Source organism: Ursus maritimus, unplaced genomic scaffold, assembly GCF_017311325.1.
Source record: "Ursus maritimus isolate PB19 unplaced genomic scaffold, ASM1731132v1 scaffold_3, whole genome shotgun sequence".
Taxonomy (NCBI): Eukaryota; Metazoa; Chordata; class Mammalia; order Carnivora; family Ursidae; genus Ursus; species Ursus maritimus.
This window is the reverse complement of record NW_024425563.1, coordinates 7,133,321-7,154,718: the sequence shown is the minus strand read 5'-3', so window position 1 is coordinate 7,154,718 and position 21,398 is coordinate 7,133,321. Positions and strand designations below refer to the sequence as shown.

General features: G+C 54.9%; 1 protein-coding gene across 1 annotated transcript; it reads right to left on the bottom strand.

The window, feature by feature from the left end:
* Nucleotides 1-448: 448 nt before the first annotated feature.
* On the bottom strand, nucleotides 449-20,889 carry PDIA4 (protein disulfide isomerase family A member 4). Its single transcript, XM_040643847.1, has 10 exons — nucleotides 20,560-20,889; nucleotides 14,724-14,904; nucleotides 13,391-13,596; nucleotides 11,202-11,340; nucleotides 8,825-9,030; nucleotides 8,546-8,704; nucleotides 6,326-6,477; nucleotides 3,154-3,310; nucleotides 2,474-2,707; nucleotides 449-1,697 (listed from the first exon to the last, which is right to left on the bottom strand). The coding sequence occupies exons 1-10, from the start codon at nucleotides 20,645-20,647 to the stop codon at nucleotides 1,282-1,284; spliced, it is 1,938 nt and encodes a 645-aa protein (XP_040499781.1). The 5' UTR covers nucleotides 20,648-20,889; the 3' UTR covers nucleotides 449-1,281.
* Nucleotides 20,890-21,398: the final 509 nt, after the last annotated feature.

Genomic DNA, 21,398 nt, shown 5'->3' with positions numbered 1-21,398 from the left:
AAGAGCTGCCACCAGCTCCACCACGTTCAGCCTCCTCACTTCTGTTTCAGTCGAGCTGCGAGCAGGCGAGCGCCAGGACAGGGGAGGTGCAGACGGCACGTGCTGGTGAACAGAACCACTGGAATGAGTGCCCCCGGGACCTCAGTGTCAGGGCTACACCAGCTTCCCGCCCTGCCCTACCCCTCCTCCCAGGCCCCCGGACTGCTCGGGGAGTCCCCGCAGCCTCTGTCCCTGCCGCATCCCGTCCGAAGGTGCCACCGCTCACCTCCACACACCAGAGCGGAGACCCCCGGTGTCCTCCATCCTGGTCAGGAGGATACCCCATCCCCTGGATGTTCAGGGGTCTGAGGCAGCCCGCAGGCCGGCCAGCCCTCCCGGCCAAGCCCAGGTCCTCAACTCAGCCAAGGCTCCAGGATGGAGCAGATGTTCTCTGACACAGTTATGGAGCTTCATTTTCAGTAACTGTTTTATTCCATCACGACAGCCTACCCTATCTCGCCCATCACCCTAAGGTATCCACCTGTGTCCTGGGTCACCTCTCCTCACGCAGCACTGATTCTGAAGAGGTGGGGCTGCCTGACCCAAGTGGGGGGGCCTCTCTCTCCCCCCGAGGCTGAGCCTTGGAACCTGGCTCCCGGGTTTGGGGGACCTGGGAGCCGCTCCTCGCCCCGCGGTCCTTGGCTTGAAAGCAGAAGGCACAGCGACGCCCAGTCCTGCGCAGAGATGCTGCCTCTCTCAGGACCGGGTGACGGCCCAGAGGTCGGGCTGAAATGTCATCCTTGGCAGGGTGCTCAGTGACAGTTCCTTGCGCCATACGGGAAGAAACGGAAACTAAAGCACATGGACAAATCTTCTCCAGCGAGTAATTCCTCAGACAATGGTAAAATAAAAGGCCAAAAAAAAAAAAAAAATCAATGTGATTTGGCAAATGTTTTCTTAGATTTTAAAGAAAAAAACATTCACACAGAAGAGCTTCAACTTATCTGCTTTGAAGAAATATATTAAAGAAAATGGAAGGTTAAAAAAAAAAAATCACACCCCAAATAATGGTAATATCCTCTGTAAAAATCTGGGCTAATCTACGGAGTCCTTCTTACCTATTCAGTATTCAGAGCATGAGATGAAACCCCCGAGTATAAAAAAAAAAAAAATTAAAAACCAAAGAGATCCTGCCCTTGCGCTAACCCCCCAGCTGTATGGCTCGTGGGGGCTCTGGCCACCGGCTGCTGGGGGCTCCAGTGTCCGGTCCCTCCCGCCCGCCACAGACCTCACTCGAGGCCTTCAGAGGTCTTCCCTGGTCCTGCTCAGTTTTGTGGCATGTTCTTCTACAAACTTGCTCAAATGTTCCAGATCTCTGTTTCCGTCCTCAAATTTAATTGGGTTCTTTTTGTCCCCACTGGGGGCGAAGTAGATGGTAGGGAACCCCTCGACTTTGTAGCGGTCGTTGGTGATGTCGTTGGCAGTGGCGTCCATCTTGGCGATGACCAGATTCTTGTGGTTCTTATACTTCTTGCCGAGGGCGGTGTACTCGGGCTCCAGCTGCTTGCAGTGCCCGCACCAGGGTGCGTAGAATTCGATGAGGACATCCTTCTTGGGGTCCATCACAATGGAGTCAAAGGTCTTCCCCACCACAACCTTGACAGGCCCCTTGTTGTTCTTGGGCACCGGCTGAGATTTGATGACTGGCTTCAGTTTTCCTGCCAAGGAAAGCAAGTAGGGGAGCGGTGTGAGTGCTGAGAAGGCCCTGGGCTCTGCCGGCTCAGACAGGGAGACTGACATGCAGGGGGACGGGCAACTCAAACACACCAGGGTCAGGTGGGGCCCTGCCTCCCTACGCTGACCCCCTGATTTCTCTAGTCTCTTCACCCCTTCTACCTCCCCAGTCCCTGCAGAGGCCAGAGAGGATGCTGATGGTCCCACCCCAGGCCTGATGGGCCACCAGGTCCCACCCAATTGAGGCTGTCCCATGAGACAGCCCCTGGTGCAAAGGGGCTGCCGGGAGCTGGAAAGCCTCGGTGGTCAGAAGCACTGAGAATACAGCAGACGGCGGGGCAAGGTCTGCCCACAACTCGGCCCGTGCCAGGAAACGGGGCCACTGTGCTCAACCAGACCAACAAAGATACTCTATCTAATCCCTCAAAGCAAGTCTTCCATGTATACAAATCTTATTTCTAGGTCCAAAAGCCTGTTTTGCTTTAAATACTTTTAAAGTAAGGCTTCCTGAAATTTCTAAAATACCTGCCTTTTCTTTTTTAAAAAAAAAAAAAAAAAAAAGACAGCAAGCAAAAGAATGGAGACTCTCCATGTCCATTCGCCCATCTCTCAGATATAGGAGAGGAAACCCAGGGCCAGGCTCAGCAGAATAAGCGAGTGGGGGAGATGGGGTTGGAGCACTGGGTGGTCCCCCCCCCGCCCCTAGGCTGCGTGTGGGGAACCAGGACGAGAGGTCCAAGGGGCCGCGGCCAAGGCTCACCTTTTTTGAAAGCTCTGACAAACTCCCGGAGAGTGTCAGAGTCAAAGTCGTCAGGCTCCATGGCGAACTTCCGCCCGCCCTCATCCAGGATGGCGGCGTTAACATCCTCCCCGCTCTCGCTGAGCCCCAGGTCCTTCACCTCCGTGGCGAAGTCCTCCTCATCAGCCACAGCAAAGGTGTACTCGGGGAAGTCCTTGGCCACCTCCAGGACTTTGTTCCGCCAAAACTGAGTGGCTGAAATGGGAGCGAGCACTGTGAGCTGAGCCGCAGAGATCAAGCTCAAGAGTCCTGTGGCTCAGATCTCTGATCAGGCTCGCGCCTAACTTGGAGAGAGAAGCATTTCTGAAAAGCCACCCTCGTGAGCAAGTGCACAAAAGCCCGGTGAGCCCAAGGACATAAGCCCCCGCCTGCCTAAGGATCAGGGGCTGGCCTAGTCCCAGCTCTGCAGCCTCTGAAAGCCTCCAGGCTTTGGTGGCCTCATCTCTAAGAGGGCGCTGGACTCTGCACCAAGTTCCCCTCGGAATCGAAAAGGAAGGAAAAGGGGTAGCTACATACAGAAGGGAAACCACCTTGCAGGCATAAATAAAAAATCCTCCCTAGCCACCACCCTGCAAGGGCCTGGGGGCAGGATTCCTAAATGCCAGAGCCCCACGGGCAGGACAGGCCCCGGGGTCTCTCACCAGCTCTGTAATCGAAGCTGAAGTCCACGCTGTAGTAGACGACCACCAGAGGGCGCCGCGTGTACCGCTTGGCGTCGTTGGAGGTCTTGCGGTGGCCCACCAGCGGCAACGTGTGCTTCAACACGTGGTCCTTGATGGCCGCCCCCTCCGTGGAGCTCTGCAAAAAAGCAGGGGCAGGTGAGGAGCAGTCGGACAAAGCGGGGCTCATGTCACCCCACCTTCTGCTGCCACCGTTGAGAAGGAAGACATCTGCTCTGAAGGGCCAGGCGTGGGGGAGGAGCCGTCTGAAGGTGAGCGGCTCTGGGAGCGCACCCGGTAATTCCCTGCGGTCTTTTGGGGCTCCTTTCCTCCAGTGACCCCTAAGTGAGCTTCTGGGGCCATTGAGGACACCACCTGCCCTTTCCTCTGGGTCTGGGCTCACTGTCGGTCTCAATCAGAAACCGCTCAGGGAAGGCAGGCTTCCAGAGAGCAGCTGTTTCCACCGCTGAACTGAGCTAAATGATCCCTTCTCCCCCTCATCTGACCCTCACAATAGCCCCTGGGGGGCATTTTACCGGCGACACAGCATGAAGGTAGGTGAAGGTAGACAGGCCCAGGTGCGCACACTGGCGAGAAGCCATGTTGGGCTCTGAGTTCTACCTGCGGAGGCCATACCCATGACCACCCATTACACCAAAGCACGGCGTGGTCTCTGGTAAGACCATGGAGCCAGACAGGGCTGCAGGGCCTGGAGGCTGCTCCAACCAAGGCCACCCCTCCTGCGATGAGGCCCGGAGGCCTGGCACGTGAGGGCTCAGCAGTCTAGCACCAGGTGGCCGTCCTTGGACAGGCTCAGTATCACTGGCACCTAAGGCTGGTTCCTAAGGCTTTCCAGGTGTTTTCCAGATGAGATGAACCCAACGGACATTTCAGGGAGCACCCATGACCAGCTGGGTGCAGTAGTCTGGGGACATGGGGCTGGGGTGACTGCCCCAAAGGCCATGCAGGGCCCCCTGGCTCACGCTAAGACAGATGCTGAGCCAGATCCTCCAGACACCAGCCTCACAAGCACCCAAGGGTGGGCACTGCCATCTCACGTTACGGAGAAGAAACTGAGGCACAGCCAGGCTGAGCCGCTCACGCAGGCTGCAGAGCTAGAAATGGTGACCACCGCACTCTTCACTCTGGGCCCGAGTCCTGTTGGGATGGGACAGGATGGCAGGACTTGCCAGGCGGGAGGGGGAAGGTGCTCCAGGGGAGGAAACAGCAGGAACCACGCAGGGGACAAAGCACAGAGGATGATGGGGTGGGGGAGGTTAGTGCTGGAAAAGTGGGCAAAGGTGACGGCAGGGCCATAGGCTGTCCTTAGGACAGACCCCAGACTGAACGTCACTCAGAAGGTGAAGTCAAGGGTCAAATAGAGTGAGCCCAGGCAAACCCGCTCTGCAGCCGAGCATGTACCGCCCACAGGCCCGACCCTGAACTCCAGGGCCGATCTGGCCTCACGTCCTGCGAAGAGCTGCTTCCTTCTCCCGGCAGCGATTCCTGGGCTGCCTTTCAAGCCGGCTCCCTCTCACCTGCCCTGCCTTTGTCTTCCTTTTGTACCGAATTCCAAATTCACTTTTTCTTATACTTTAATTAAGTCATCTCTATACCCAACGTGGGGCTCGACCTCCGGACCCCAAGATCTAGAGTCACACGCTCCCCCAACTGAGCCAGCCAGGCGCCCCTCCATAACCACTTCTTAAAAAACTGCATTTTACTGCGCTGTATGATGTTTACGAAGCAGTCTTAAATAATTTCTCCAACAAAGGTGGTACATGAATAATACCAACGCATTTAAAATGAAGAGTAAAAAGGCAGTGATGTGTATACAGACTAGACCAAGCGGCCTTAACCTTTCTGGGGTCAAGGACTCCTTCAAGAATCTGTCGAAAGCTACAGACCCCTTTCCCGGGAACATGCATACCACCCAGAATTTGCCTGACTCCTGGGGTCTGCCGCACCCCCAGCTCATGAGAGCCCATCTCTAGACGCGGGGTCAGTACCTAAGGATGGAAGGAGAGCACTGGATGGGACAGGAGATGGGGCAGCCGCCGGATGTCCCGGGAGAGGGGCCCTGAGCCTGAGCAGCAGCAGATGAAAGGATGTGCACCAGACTGTGAGAAGGGGCAACGGGGCTTAGGCCCCAAGGAGTCAGGGATTCAGGGCAGCCCCTCCAAGGCCCCCTGTGTTCCCAGTTCACAAAAATGGATCAGAACAGGCGTGGCTGCTCCCTGTGGCCCACGCGGAGCTCACCCCGCCTTGCCCATCACCTCCTCCAGGTCCCATGAGAGCCCTCTGCCCAAACAGCGAGGGCCATGGCCCAGCCCTTCCCCTCAGTCTGCTCCCAGCTGGCTATGAGAGCCAGGCAGATGGCTCACTGCTCTGCATCCCCATCTATCAAAGGAAAGCTCTGGCTTCGAGACGGAAGGTTTCTTCCAAATCTGGAGATCGGCTCACTGCAGCACTGGGCCCCCATGAAGCACTCGGGACATGAAGCTGTATCCAGGCTTAGCCTGGGCCAGAAGCTCCCTCCACCCTCCCCAAGGTGAGTACGTCACACTCGGAAGTCATACTCAGAAGACGAGGGCTGGGTAGGGCCCGAGGAGGTGGGGGAGGAAGGCCAAACCCATGCGCTACTCTCCACAGCTCCAGCCAAGGAGGAGAGGCCTGCCGTCACTCTGTAGCTCAGCGCCTGAGCCGCCTGTTGACTAAGGAGGCTGAACTCAGACCCAGGAGCACGTCCTGCCAGGGACGATGGCAGACACGCAGGCCAGAGCCACAGCGGCTGAGCGCCGGGGGAGGCTGGCGCTGGCCCGCAGGAGGAGCAGAGAGGGAGCAACTCTGGCAGGTACAATAAATCACGGGCCACCGCACCGGCTGTACCGTCTCCTCAGCCGCCCGGGACCCTGCACCTTTACCGTGGGGGCCAGGGCGCCAGGAAAGGCAGTCCAAAACCTACTTGTCTGAAGCACAGAGCAGCAAAATCTCCTGCTTCAGATCCCCAGCCACTGCTCGACCAGTAGCCTCAGGCCAACCAAAAACCTGACTGTACAACATAGCGGAGGCTTCCAGACACTATATGTTAACTCACTGCAATGTAAATACAAAGCAGCCCGGGCTGCTGTGACTCCGGACGGCCCTGCCTCACCTCGATGTCCATGACGTGGCTCCGCGGCTCGTACTTGGATTGGAACTTCTCAGGCTGCATTACGACCAGCTTCCCCGGGGAGACTTTCAAGAACTTTGCTATTTCAGTGTTGAAAGTGTGGTGGAATTTATAATCTTCTCTCAGGTTGTTCGCTGAGAAATTAACAGAACAATAAATACACAGTTTATTAAATTGCATCTCTGACCGAGGCTGAACTCACGGCCCCAGCTGATGCCCTGTGAAGACCGGAATTAGCACCGTGAGTTCTGCGTGGACAATGCCCACAGCTTAAACACCCGAAGGAAGTCTGCATTTTACAACCTGGTGTAGGTATAACACCTTAGAGCCTCTAGCTTAGAAGTTGTTTTTTTTAAAAATCAAAATAATAAGCAAACCAAATGTTCACAGAACAGCTCAGAGCTAATTTGTCAGGAGCTACCTGTCTCCAATGCTGAGAAAGCCACAGATGGTCCGTGAGAACAGGTGGGCACCACATTCCCCGTAGCCACACGGTGGGTTTCCACACCCAACCTCTCCTTGGATTGGTGGCTGATCTATTTGTGGGCTGCAATTCTTTTGCTATATATACTTTTATTTAAATCTCGTGAAACTCTCAAGATGAAACCCCACTGCCTGAGGACACTCGAGAACAGGGGCGGGCAAACTTTCTGGAAAGGGCCAGACAAGATCTTTGGCTTTGCAGGCCATACCATCCCCACCACTCAACTTCGTACTGTGGGGTAAAAGCAGCTCGAAAGCACATATACCAGTGAGCGTGCTGCGTTCCTGTAGACGAACAGAACCAGGCCAGCCTGCCCACCCCTGCCCGACATCCCCTGGGCGAGCGCACCGCAGTCTCTGCTCTGTCCTGAGCCAAGTCTGTGATCCAAACACTGGGTAAGAGGTCAGAGGTGCTCTCCAACCCCGGAGGGTGGGCCTCCCAACTGGGTTATTGGAAACACCATATGTTTTGGGGGAGGTGGGAGGCGGCTTTTAAAATCAGCCAGACGTAGATTCAAATCTCAATTCTGAGACCTGTGAATGGTGTGACTTTAGGCACATGAGTGATTCACCTCCCCGGGCCACAGTCTCTCCTCTGTAGAACCGTGGCGGCCTACTTCGCAGCCACGGGGGAGACTGGGGTCTCTCTCGGCAAGATTCTTCCCGGCTAGTTCCAAGGAGATGACAAGGCTACCTAACCAATAAAGACTGACGAAGCACCTCCGCTCTGGCCCCGGACACGGACACGGAAGTTCCCTCTGCTCCCAGCCTTACCGAGTGAACCTGCACTTGACACTTGCACAGCTGTTCTGTGCGGCACCGGAACCAGCACTAGGCGGCCATCGGTGCAGTTACAGGACTGTGATTACTCCTCTAAAGCAGAAAACCGAGCCATCTGTGGTACGTGAGTGGGGTGTGGGGGCGAAGGGTGCTCAGAAGGAACTTGACAAGGATGGAGAGGATCCTCAGTCTTCCTGAAAGAAAACGTCTCTCTTTCATAACCTAGGGTCAGGCGGGACAGCAAGTACACCTGCCACCAGGCAGGAGCAGACGACGGATCTCAGGACTGGGGGAGTGCCACTTGCCCCCACAGGACACACCCTGGGACAGCTGTTCCCAATAACTCCCCCTCTCAGGGCCGGCACTTCGTGGACACTAGCCTTACTAGGTGCTTCGTCCACATTACCTCAATGGAGCAACCTCCTGAAGTAGAAAAGATCTCCACAGCCGATTATTTAATAAAATACATTTTAAAAGAAAAGATCAAGTCACCACCTGCGCTCACATGCTAGTAACTGGCAGAGGCAGGACTCAAACCCGAGTCTGACTTAGAAACCCTCATTTTCTGGTCGAGATGCTGCCCCTTGCAGAGGGGCTGGGAAGGGGCTCCTGGAAAGACAGGGAGGGAGACAATGAACTTGGATGACTCTGACGTACCCCTGCCCTCCCCCTCAGAGGCCAGGAGGGAGCTGGAGCACCCATCTACTCAGTATGAGATCCTATCCCCCAGGCGTAATCAAGGCAACGGGGGACTAACCTCTACTCTAGCCCCAACCCCAGAAAGGAAAGCCTGTTCCCCACAGATGATATCTCAATTCCTAATCAAGCTATCCTTTAAACTGCCGCCCCAGGAGTTTCCCACAGAGTCAGCAGACTCCCCAGCAACCTATCACAGCCTGGGCAGGTACGTATTGTCCAGCCAAAAGGATCACTACTCACCAGCATCCTGGTACTGATGATAGGCTGGGTCACTCTCTGCTTTAAAGACCCCAATGATGATGACGTCATCCCCGTCCTTCAGGAACTCCTGGACCTGCTTCAGAGCCATGATCTCCTTGGAGGGTGGCCCGGACTGCTCGATCATGTAGTCCACGATACCTGGGAGCAAAGCACACGCCTGAGGAGGAGCTCGGGGCTCCACTGTTCTCCCTGCCCCCACCTCCCCCAGGAGAGCTCTGCTCCCCCTCCCTGCTGAGGCAGGACTAGGAGGCAGCCTACCATATTTTTCCCGTGGGCCGTTGTAATCAAAAGGCTTTCCCTTGCGGAAGATTTTCAGGGTGGGATAGCCAGAGACATCGAACCTCTTGGCCAGGTCTGTCTCCGCAGTGGCGTCGACCTTGGCCAGGGGGATTGGAGGGGAGCGCTTGCTCAGCTCCTTGGCGGCCTTCTCGTACTCGGGGGCCAGCTTCTTGCAGTGTCCACACCTACAAGAAGCATCAGTCCTTGAAGCGCCTGTTCCAGCACGGACCTGGCCTCCCATCTGAGGAGGCGACAAAACCCAACCTGTGTTCCCGAGCAACTTGGTTCGATCCAGCCAACCTCCGAAGGTCTCCCAGGTGAGGGCATGGAGACAGGCCCCTCCAGAGGCCAGCATGACATCACCAGCACTGGTGCTCACACAGCGAGAAGACGCACACCACACAAACATACACACACACACACACACGCATGACAAACGCACGTGACACAGGCAAGAACAAGTAATGTGGGAAAGCCTAAGAAGGAAGATTCTCTTAGTTGGAGAGTCGGGACAGGTGAGGACACCAAGTGAGGGGTGGCTTCATATAGGATGTGACAGTTGATCTGGGACAGGACAGACAGGGAGGAAGTGGACCTGAGCTCATCAAGGATGGGTGAGGGGAGGGACAACGTAACAAAAGCCTGGGGCCAGAACAATGAACGCAGGGCAGGAGAAGGTGGGCCTGAGCCACGGGAACTGGGAATGGAGACAACTTAAAATAGCCTGTGTGTACGGCAGGAACCAAAGGATCCCACGTGGGTAAGGGCCTCGCCAATCACAGGCTCTGCAGACCGAGCTAAACGAAGCACAGTCTCACATTAAGGTCCTCAGGGCACCTCCCAGCTGTGCACTACAGAATGTAAACCATCTGCAGGGAGAGGATAACTGTTCTCCGCAGCGTCAGAAACAAGGGGCATTTGCTCTCTAAGCATTTCCTGAGCATGTGACGTGAACAGCAGCTTGCTGAACTCAGCTCCGGGCAAGTACGATGTAGGATCCGTAACCCATCGAGAGACATCGCTGTGTAGCTGTTTGTCCTCCAACACCTTCACCAGCTCACGGCCCCCCCTGCTCTCCGAGTGCACCAGGTGTTCCTCCCGCCCCCACCCACCTGTCCCCTCTGGGTATGCACACCCTACGATGACCAAGGGCAGTGCCTTATGCTGCAGAGGTCCAGAGCCTTGGGTCACTGTCGTTCACCGCATGGTCACATTCCTGATTCTGGTCTACACCACCCACCCTGACAAACACAAGGCTGCTCAAGAATCATGACCCAGGATGAAGTCACCAACGCAGACAGTACCTGGAGCAGCCCTGGCCGCGACACTCACATCTCCCTTGAAGACGGCCTGCCTTGCTGTCTCCTCCGGCTGCCCACGCCTCCCTCCTCTCCTCACGAAGCACGAGAACCGCAGCACCGTGGCTCCCAAGCCGGCACCTCGATCAGCCACTCTCCCCCACTCTCCGACTGCCTTTCTTTCTGGCATCTTCTTTCCCACGTCCGGGTCCCCTGACCCACCGGATTCCTGCTCCTGCATGTTCCCACCTTGATCATTTCTGCGCTGCTCTCCTCGATGAGCTGTCATCACCTACTATCTGGGGCCAGAACCAGCTGTTTCCCGCACACGCTGGGGACACGTAGGCCACGTCCCTGCTAAGCTCTAAGGAACTGGCCCAATTCCTCGGCAGAGCTGGGGCTTCCTGTTTTCTGACAGAGAGCAGGCTTCAATCCCAACCATGTCCTCGGGCCGCTGCCCCCAAACAAGAGCTCCTCAGGACCCCCCAGCCGAGCTCTGCTGTTTCTCTCCTACAAGAGGCCCAGTTGTAATGGAGGATTTGGGGGCGAGAGAGGCAGGACGAGACAGGGTGAGTGGAGGAGACAGAACTGCGGGAATCCGGAGGCCCGAACATGAGAAGGGCACACGTCTAGAAGGTGAAGCAAGGCTGAGGGTCACCTTCCAAGATTCGCTCCAGAACATCTCGGCCCCGAGCAGAGAGAAAACCACTGTTCAGACACCTCAGGAGGCAGCAAGGCTGGAGCAGGCAGCCTGAGACCACCAGTTACCACAGCCCCATCCACGGTGGTGGTGCTCTGCTCTCTCCCCCAGGCTTCACACTCCTCTGCGCTATAGGCCTATCTACCTCGTCCCACCCCCTGGGAAAATACTACCCCTCTCCTGGACACTCAGCAGCCACGTCAGCTTTTGTGAATGGTGGGTACAGGGCAGCCCCCTTGTTCTCGGCTCTGCCTCACGCGCAGGGGTCCCTGACGCCCCCGCCCAGTGGCTGGGGCGGTACCGAATGCAGGACAGGGCTCGTCAATATCTGAGCAACACGGGACGGACACCATCTTACCACGGGGCGTAGAACTCCACCAGAATGATATCTGCATCATTCACCACTTCATCGAAGTTCTCTTTGGTCAGCACAAGCGTGACTTCTGGTGGAGGCGTCCAGTTGGGCTGGGAGATCTCTCTGACCTTGGCAACGATTTCTGAAAGAAACCAAACAAGGCTGAGCACGGGCAGACCCTCCCTGCAGAGGCAGGTGGCGGGGAGAGGACGGAGAAGCTGCAGGGCCAAGGAGAACAGGAAATGGGATTCCCTAAAATCCAGCTGCATCTCTAGCCAGTGCCACTCTGCAGTTTGAGGCCACAGTTCAGGGTATGAGGGTCCACTCTTCCCTGTCCTTCCATTGCCTGGTGGCTTCTCTGACAGCCCAAGACCAAGCTGATGAGAGAGGCCCTGCTCCTGCCAGATCATGGTGCTAACTGCGAGCTCATCTCCCCGCGGCCGACCATGAGTGCCCACGAGCAGTCTCGAGGGCGTCCCCTCCTCACGTACAAAGACCTATGCATCTAGCCACACACTGTGGCACGAGCACGTCACGACATGCAAAAAATCAAGAAAAATGAAGAGAGCAGCACGGCCCCCACTGCTCAGGCTGCATCAGCATCACGGGGAAGGTAGTGGCCTCGTGCCCCAGAGACAGACTCAATGATGGGAGTGGGACGCAGAACACACTCTCGCAAGGCATCTTCCAAGTGGCTCTTAGAAGCAGTGGTGGCAAACTTCACGTTTTTCTTTTTTCTCCTTTTTCTGTTCTGCTGTGCAATGGCCAAGAAGCTAGAGCTGAGAACCACTCCTGCAAAGCCGGCGGCTTCCGGCGGAAGTGTGCACAGCGGCACCTCCGCGGCACCAACACGGCGGGAAGCCCTGGCCCTGGCCCACACCCAAAGCCCGAGTCCATCAGTGTCAGGGAGGCCAGCGGCCCAAGGAGCCCCCTTTGGCAAACACCACTCTCGAGATCCCCAGCGAGCCCCACCTCTAGCGGTCAAACATTGGGCACGGACCTCCAAACACACAAGCCTGTTCACTTTCAAACAATACGGACACGGCTTTACGCCTGCGCTCAGATGAAGTTCCTTTATGTGCTGGTGTGGCTAAGACGTTGTTCGTTAAGTAAAACGCAAAGGTGCAAATGGCGATTAAGATATGCTAACAATTGTGAGAAATGATACACATACACATACATTTGCTCTCACGTGCCCACAGTATCTCTGAAGGACACAGGAGAAACTTGTTACACGAGCCGCCTTCCCGGGCGGGAGCTGGACAGCCAGGGTCTGGGTGGAAAGACTCTTATCTAGCCCCTTGAATTCTGAACCCCATAAACGTATGAACTAGTCAGCAGACAATGTGAAAGCAAGTGTTAACAGCTGTGATGTCTCCTTATGCACCTGCAGTGGGTACAATCCTTAGGGGGTCACAGGACAGTCCCTCCGCCAGCTCGAAGGGAACTCTGAAATCAGATCCAAGTGACCCCTAGTTCTCGGATGAGGAACCCGAGGCCTGGCGAGGGGAAAACACGTGTCCAGGACACAAGGGGACATGCAGACACCGCTATGTCCACTATGCCACACTGGGAATGGAAACTGTAATGTGATGGGTTTTTTCTAGTGACTGAGAGATATGGGGAAGATACCACCATCTTATTTGTTCATTCATTAAAAAAAATTTTATTTTGTGCCTAATGTAAGTCAGGCAGGGACCCATCAGGCCTGGTTTTGGAGAACTGCCTGGCTCCCCACATCAGGGGTTCTCAACACAGGGCTCTGAACCCACAGCTTCAGATAAGCCCTGGGAGCCTGACCTGAAACTTAGGGACTTGGGAGGCAGGAGATGGGGCTTAGCACTGGCTTCAGGAGCCCACCGAGTGACTCTGACAAGGGTCAACACGAGCAGCACTGCTCTAGGGCACCTCCTAGAACCGCGGCCTTGCGTGTCACGTAACACACGGGCTCCGGATCTTGAGTTTCACGGTCTGAAAAGAGAAAACACCCCTCCTACCCTACGACAAGTTTACTTTGATCTCAGTTACCTGGAACATTCCAGCAGGGAGCACTTCCAGAAGCTGGTGCTCCTGGGGCCACTCCCAGCCCACCAACTTGTCTTCCTCTCTCTTATCCAAACTCCCCCCTTTCAACTTTCCAGTGGGAAGAGAGTCCCAGCCCCGCCTCCCCCAGGAGCACAGGCTCCACTCACCTTCCTGAGTCCTGGAGCCCTCGTAGTCCACAGCCTGCCCCTTCTTAAGGACCTTGATGGTGGGGTAGCCGCTCACATCAAACCTGCTGGCCAGCGCTGACTCTGACGTTGCATCGATCTTGGCCACAGGAATAGGAGGGTCGTTCTCCTTCAAGGCACTGGCGATTTTTTCATATTCTGGAGCAAACTGCTTGCAATGTCCACACCTGGGAAGGAGAAGCAGGTTAATTCTACCCATGGAGACTTACCTCCAGCAATGCACACAGGAACAGGGGCGCCAGGACCAGAACGACTGCAGTTAAGAGGAGACACACAAGTTAAGACAACAAGGAAGCCAAGGCGGCTGGAGCCAGACAGATGGAGGCTGGAACTCCAGCTCTAGCCTGGGCTCAGACTTCCATAAGCTTCTCAAAGTTCATCCAGGGACCCCTCGCATGGGGTCTGTGAAATAAAAACACTCTTTATAAAAGACCTTTCTGGGCTTCTTCACTCATTCCCTCAGAGCGTACAGTGAGTTTTCCAGAGGCTACATGACTGACCACAAGGTCAACATACTGCTGTTAACATGGAAAGGTTATTGTTAAAGATGAGTTAATATGGAAATGCCTCTGTTTTAACGTCTAGTATGGTAACTACAGACAGCCATGACCCACATAAAAAGCTATTTGGACTCACAAGACCAGAGTTTGAGATGTACTGATCTACAGAACACTATGACCTCACGGACCTCTTCAAAGGACTATTTAGATATTTTATACAAAACGCCTCACGCCTGAACACCAGGCACTGGACCAAAAACAAAGTATACCTTAACTATTCTGTCTCCAAAGTGAACCAAGGAGGGCAGGGGAAAGAGGAAAGACAAGAAGGGATTATGAGATAAAGACCGGCAGCAGAGGTGAGGAGGAAGGGCCCACGAGGGTGAAGGACAGGACAAGTGGGGTGCCTACTGCCCCCGGGGATGGTGTGTCTTCCCACACTGGAAACTGCCCGCGGGCCACGCCTGCACCTGGGCAGCAACTGGCAGAGGCAGGGTGGCAGGTGGCCTCGAGATGGGTCAGGGCAGAACCTGAAGCCAGGGATGGGTCTGTCACCAACACAGGTCTCCGTGTCGTCACATACCCACACCCCAGCTGTAACTACCAGAGGACACATTCCTATTTTAAACTGCGAGGGACCACGTTCCGTGAGGGCTGGCTCACCGGATGCTGAGTTCCTGGGGCTCCTGTACCCACACTCCCCCTGTCACAGGGTCTGGAGGTCCGTGAGGCGTCAAGCATGTGAGCACTGACGTACCCCTCGTTCAGGCTGGTGGGATAACGAGGGTCCTTACCATGGAGCATAGAACTCCAGCAGCACCGTGTCTTTGTCAGCCACGAAGTTATCAAAGTTCACGTCATTCAGGACCAGGACACCATTTTCTTCCTTAACTTCCAAGTCATCCTCCTCATCGTCGTCGTCATCCTCCCCCTCCTCCTCTTCATCCTCAATGGCATCTTCTTTATTAGAAGAATCTGAGCGGAAAATATCCAGACTGGTTAGGAAATTGGTGACTCTCCTCCTTAAAAACTTTCCTAGAACCCCAAACCCTCCAAATGTGTCATGAGTCCTGAGGGGCCCCTGAGGGCCACGAGCCACAGTGGGGACATCAGGTCTCCCCTACCCCAGAAATTCTGCTCCAAAGTTTGCATATTGGGTAGCCACTTAGGAGTTCACTTGAACAGAGGTCCCGGTTACAAAGATGTTTGCAAAATAGAAGTTAAAGTCTAAATGCCCCAGCAGGACTTGAGGCTGCAAATGGAGCCCCCCCCCATAGCCTGGCTCGGCATGCCTCCCACCCAGGCTGGGCGGACCCTAACCGTCAGCCCCTCCTCCCCACTCTGGGGTCTGATCCAGTCCCCAGCACGACCCCACTGCAGGCTCTCTAGGCCTCACCCCATAGCAAGGCTCCTTTATCCACATCCCATGCTTTGTGCTCTAAGGCACCTCGTTTTGCAGTTACCCCACGTTTGTGCTCCAGGGCGAAGCTAACTTTCACCGACACCTTCCTCTTCTTCACGCACTATGCTTTCCACAGGTCGGGACTCCTTCAGTCTCCCGTGAACAAATAGCTGCCCGGCTCCCAAAACAGCACCCACAGGACACAAGGACTCACACTCGACTTTTCATTCTGGAGGATGGACTACTAATTCCATTTCTGAAAGAGGGTGGCATTTTACCTCATATGCACAAAAAACAGCCCCACAGGTTTCACGGTCCTTTAGAGAGAGACTGAAGTGTGCAGGGAAGGGGGGGGGGGATTTTATTGACTTAGAGTCACCCCAGAGTAATGTCCGGGGTAGGAGTTATCCCACAAAGAATTTTAAAGATTTACAGGGTCAACGTGCATCAAAATTACACAACAAATCGCACCTCCGTCAGATGCCTTGCCTTGCAAAGCTCTCTTCCCAGAGCACAAGTAAGTGAGTTCAGCTTACTACCCAGGTTTCAGGGACTATCTTGCCCAACGACAGATACAAGGAACCATGGGACGGCAGCTCTTGTCACGGGCTTCCTCCACAGCAGTCTCACCAGCCAAATGCAGCTGGGCCCCGAAACGCATGAACTCTGCGGCCAGATCATGTCAAGGGAACAATTATTCTTTCCTGAGATGCTTCTCAGGAGATAAAGCAACTCTGCTGCTTCTGTGTTGGGGGCGGAGGATGAAGTCAGCCTCAGGATCCGGGAACCTCGGGGACTTGCCCCACCTTCACCCTGCCCCTAACGAGTCCAGGGCTGGCTCCACAGCTGCTGGGACAGGCCAGGGAACCGGTCTGGGTGCTGTGGCAGCTCTGTTCCTTTTCGTGAAAATCTACCAAGCTGCAAACTAACTAGAAAAAGCAAACCAAAAATCCACCAGGAGCCACACTTTGCTGCACCATGTCCCTTTACACATCCTGCTGTTTCTCCCTGACTTCCATGTCTGTCTCTCCAGCCTAAGGTAAAGTTCTCCTCCTTCGTGGGGGAGGAAGAAAGGCCTCTAAAGTCCCAAAAGAAAAGCCACCAATTTGAGAAGTACAAACCAAGCGGACTCCCAGTTTCCCAGGGCCACAGCTCTCTAGCACCTGCCCCTGCCTCCCTCCGCCACAGCAAGAACTCTAGGGGAGGACAGGCCTGCAGAGGCCCGGGCCCCCAGCACTGTCATCCGACCTCCTGGATGTGGAGGAGGGCAGGACCTGGGGAAGACAATGCGGGCTCAACCTCCATCTTCGCCCCTTAGGCTGGTGGCCTACACAGAGTCCCTCTCCCCCGGTGATGGGCAGCCAACACTCCACACCCGGGTCTTCATGAATCTGAGCACCTAGTGCTCTGGGGAACCTGAGTTTAATACTAGCTGGCCAGGGCTTCTAGGTGCTTCTGGGAATACTGCCTACAGCCACCCCGCAAGGCAAGAACCAAGCACTGAGCTTTCCTGTTGTGGCCTGTGGTACAAGCAGTCACCCTGGCTTCCCAAAATGCTACTCTGACCACCCATCATTTGAAAAGTCCTACCCAGAATGACCTGTGTGGTGGCTGCAAAGCTGAGGACTTGATGCGGGGACGTTCTGCAGGGTCTTTGCTCCAGGTCAGGGCCTAGGAGGCACTGCACCCGCGGCCTCTGATCTGGACGCTTCCCACGGGCTGGACGGCCTGCTGAGGACAGTTAGGCAGGGCTTGTGGGCCCCGCAGATCTGATCGCACTGCCTGACTGCTCTGGCCAATACGGGAAGCAGATTAACTTGCAGGCGGACGGAAAGACGGGCGCACCGGATGGAAAGAACGATCTGAGGTACTCAATCCGCACTTTAAGCTAGAAGACACAGCGGGGGGAGGCAGAGGGACTCGACAATCCGCTCAAAGCACTGGGATAAGGTGAATTTTACAAAAAAAGGACAAACAAACCTGCCTTCTTTCCTACGCTCAGCCTGACGTGGGCTGTGAGCACCACTAGTGGCAGAGCTCTCAGGATCCAGTGGGTGTCCCTGAGCTGCCACGGGACAGAGCTCCAAAGAGTGAACTCATTTCTTGATACTTGGAATAAATAAATAACCCAACTTTTTTTTTTTAAAGACAACAAACAAAATGACAGAACCTTCCCCACATTATTAAAGACTCTCAAATGCATTAAGGCATACCCCTACCTTTCCAGTCCTTCCTAGCCTGCAGATAACCCGGGGACTGGACCCTCTACGACCTGAGAGGGCGCTGGCTCTATATTCCTACCTACTAGAAAGCCACACATTCCTGCAAGGAAAATATCCCACATTTTAACAGGAGACAATTTTTTCACTGGGTTTCACTTTAAAGGCTGGACATTCTAGGACAGAAAATATATCCACAGCCTTCTAGCATCTTCTGGATGGGTGCCATTAACCTCAGTATGAGGCTGATGAAGCCGCCCACATCACCTCCACACTGCTTAGCCCACCTGGTAAGGCCTCTGTGATTCCTGTCCACTCTCAGCAGTACCTCTGACGATAACACCAGAGCCCTGCCCAGCCTGGATGCAGGCAGGTCCTTCCAAGATGTCCTTGCTCTACTCCCTCAGCTGCTCACTCTTCAGTCCCCACCGGCTCAGTGCCTAGAGCAGTTGGATAAACTCTACCATTAGGTCAACACTGAAGTTGATATTAAATATGGAGAAAGAGAAACTTGTCATCAGACAGATCATTACAGCAGCTATTTGTTAAGTGCCAGGTACCGTGCTGCGCTCGTAAACACATTCTCTCACCCCCTGAGGGACACTTTACATGTACTTTACAGATGAAGAAACTAAGGCACAGAGAGGGTGAGTCACCTGCCCAAGGATCATGAAGTTACTTAGAGGAGGGTCCTGACCACTCAGCTGCTCCCTTGTCACTTCAGATTGTTTCCCAATATGCCCAAAGCTTTAGGTGGAATCATGTGATAATTGCTTCTCAGGAACAAAAAGAGAGGGGTTGGACAGTTCGTTAGCACTACACACAAGTGGATCTCCACTTAACTTTTAAATCTAAACCAATCCCAGATAAAAACAGGCAACAACCAGCATCAAAGTATTTTCTTTCACTGTTTTAGCTGGAAAGATGTGAAAAGTACAGGTGATTTCTGATCTGAGGCACAGAAAGCCCCACCACCTAAGGCCTGCACCACCACAGCTTAAGCTCTATTTAGTGACCATATTCTTGGGGGGGGGGGGCGTTGTCTTTTGTGGCCCCGACACCACTGGGATGTTTGAATCTGAAACGTAAGAGAGACAAAACAAAAACAAAACCGAAAGACTTAGAACATCTGCAGTGGGAGAGAAATGTGGCCCCAAAATAAATCTGCAGGACAAGTTACCTGTGAAAGTGAAGGACCAGGGATGCCCTCAGGGATGGGAAAGGGTCAAGGTAGGGACTAGAACTCCCCCCCCGCCCCGCCCCGGCCCAACCCTGCCAGAGGACAGTGCCCTGGAAGACCTGACATGACCATGACAACTCCAGAGATTCCTGGGCTCACCCCAGAGGCAGCTGCTTCCCGGGGCCTTCACAGCATTAGCGACCTGTCGCCCAAATAATAAACCTGCTGGTCCTAATAACCCTTGGCATGCACCCCAGTTTGCCACTGTCTCAGGCCTCTTAAGAAGCCCCCCAAAACAGAATCACTAGATCAAAATCAAGACAAAACTATTTTGCTTTTCAGCAACGTTCCACAAATGACCCTCCATCCCCACTGGTCCTCAAACTTAAGGTGACCCCCAAAGTTTAACTTGCATGTGAATCAATGAAGAACATGTTTAAACTGCAGATTCCAGGGCTGACCCCTGCAATCTGCTTTGGTGTATTTGGGGACTCTGTATTTATTTATTTATTTAAAGATTTTATTTAACAGAGAGAGAGAGAGAACACAAGTAGGCAGAGCACCAAGCAGAGGGAGAGGGAGCAGGCTCCCCGCTGAGCAGAGAGGACCCTGGGGTCATGACCTGAGCCTTAGGCAGACGCTTAACCGACTGAGCCACCAGGGCACCCCTGGGACTCTGTATTTTAAAAAGCATCAGGTGATTTGGATAAAGGTCCCAAAATTCACCTGAAGGCCACGCTGCTTTCTACTTCCTCTCAGCAGGTGTCTTTATCACCAAGTGCTTGTTCTTACTTCCCTTTCTATTTGGGTTTAGACTTGAATCAGTGACCCACACAGAAGTTACTCAATCTGTTTGAAAGGGTATAAAGTTCACACTTCCCCTACACACTAATGTTAGAAAACGGGGTTTATTTATATTGGAACAAACTGGCTGGGAAAAATCTGTCATCAGGAGAAAGGCCAGAGAGGAAGAAAGTTAAGACCAAGAATGCGATGTCCGTTTTCTAGGAACAGCATTCTTTTCTTGACTAGTGCATTCCCTTTATCGAAGTTCTCTTATGCCATTTGTTTTCTGCTAGCTGGTTTCCATGAAAAATGCGGCAATGATGACTAGTAGCTGTCCAATGTTCCTACTAGAGCGGGAGCTTTATGGGCCGTGGTGGCCACGCTCATCCTACACTCCCAGAACCCTGCTCAGTAACTGGCACATAGTAGGTGTTGAATAAATGGCCGCAGAGGGAATGGAACCTTTGGTTTCTAACAAACGCAAACCAAGCCGTTGTCCCTTTCTCCCTCAAACCAACACCCATGAGTTATTTATTTCCAAAGCTACAAACCACATTTTTAAAAGACGCTTGCTGCCCACGTCTGCCCTGGAGAGCTTCTACCGGGTCTTCTCGCCTCTTCTCTAAGACCTGTTTTGAAAACAGCAGCCCCCCTCTTGTTCAAGCTCCCTGGGCGTGTTCGCCCGGAAATTTTAACCAGTTCCAAGCTCCCCTTGCCAGAAGCGAGCAGTCGACCCGAACCCGAGTAAAATCTGAGCGCAATCACGAAGGAGCCAGCTGCAAAAAACGCACTTGGCATCCTCTCCGCGTCCTCAGCTTCAGTGGCAGGGGGCTTGCTGGGAGGCCTCCGCCTCCCTCCTCTCCCGGGATCTCCCAAGCGATTCCGCTCACCGCTACTGCCCTTAAACTCCAGCAAGTTGGCACCAGACGTCAGTTTTGGAAGGGCTCCGCATGAAACCCACCGGTCCCGGGTCGCAGCCACCCCGGCCCCCACTCACAGGTCCCTGCGGCCCATCAGGCCCGGCCCGCCGCCGGGCAGCTCACCTTCGTCCGGCCCCCCGGCGCTCGCCGCGGCCAGTAGCTGCGCCAGCGCCAGCAGCAGGAGCAGCAGGCATGCTTTCCGGAGCCTCATCACGACAGTGCGCAGCGCGGCCTCCCGACGGCCCCTGGACGCTGCCGGACCTCGAGCCCTGGCCTCTACAGCGAAACGGGAGGGAAGGCAAGAAACCCCCCAGGAAGTCCTCGCCAGCTACGGGCTGGGGGCGGGGAAGCCACCGGCGGGCCAATCCCAGCCGGACTGGGGGCGCGGGCCGCGTGCGCCTCGCTGCGCGTCGGAGCCCTGCGGCGCCGCCCTCCGTACCAGCCCTCCTCCCCGTCCTCCTCCGCGCGCCCCGCGGCTCGCGCGTTTAAAGCTCGGAGCCCTAACGTGAGGTGCCCCCTTCTGATTGGCTGCGCGGCAGCCACCAATCAGCGGCTGCCACTCGGTTTGCCGGGAGCGCACAGGCTGAGAGAGGGAGTGAGGGAGAACAAAGGCGGCGGGCAAGGGCCGGAGGGGCGGGGCGGGGCTGCGCATTGGGGCGCGATTGGCTGGCGGGGCTGTGGGCGGGGCGGAACTTGGGAAGGCGGGGCGGGGCTGGGCTCCGGTCCCGCCGCCAAGCTTGGCTGGAAGAACACGTGTCCTTACAGGAGCTGTAGGGAAAAGGGTCGGGTGTGCGCGCTACTAGCTCGGCCTGGGGAGGCTTGAGGTCGAAGCGACAGAGGGGCCTGAGCAAGTCATGTTCACGGGAAAAGAGAACGTGGCTGTTGAGTCGGCTTGATGTTCGTGGGCGTCTTTTTGTGTGCCTTTGAGCAAATAAAAGATTGCATTTTTTTCCTGGGTTAAA

What these genes read in the sequence shown, in the direction of transcription:
- PDIA4 (XM_040643847.1), bottom strand. Translation starts at nt 20,647, where the DNA reads ATGAGGCTCCGGAAAGCATGCCTGCTGCTCCTGCTGCTGGCGCTGGCG. An exon ending in CGCCGGGGGGCCGGACGAAG is followed by an intron (nt 14,905 to 20,559) that starts GTGAGCTGCCCG and finishes TTTTCCGCTCAG; the next exon opens with ATTCTTCTAATAAAGAAGAT. An exon ending in GTGGAGTTCTACGCCCCGTG is followed by an intron (nt 9,031 to 11,201) that starts GTAAGATGGTGT and finishes TGCTTCTTGTAG; the next exon opens with GTGTGGACACTGCAAGAAGC.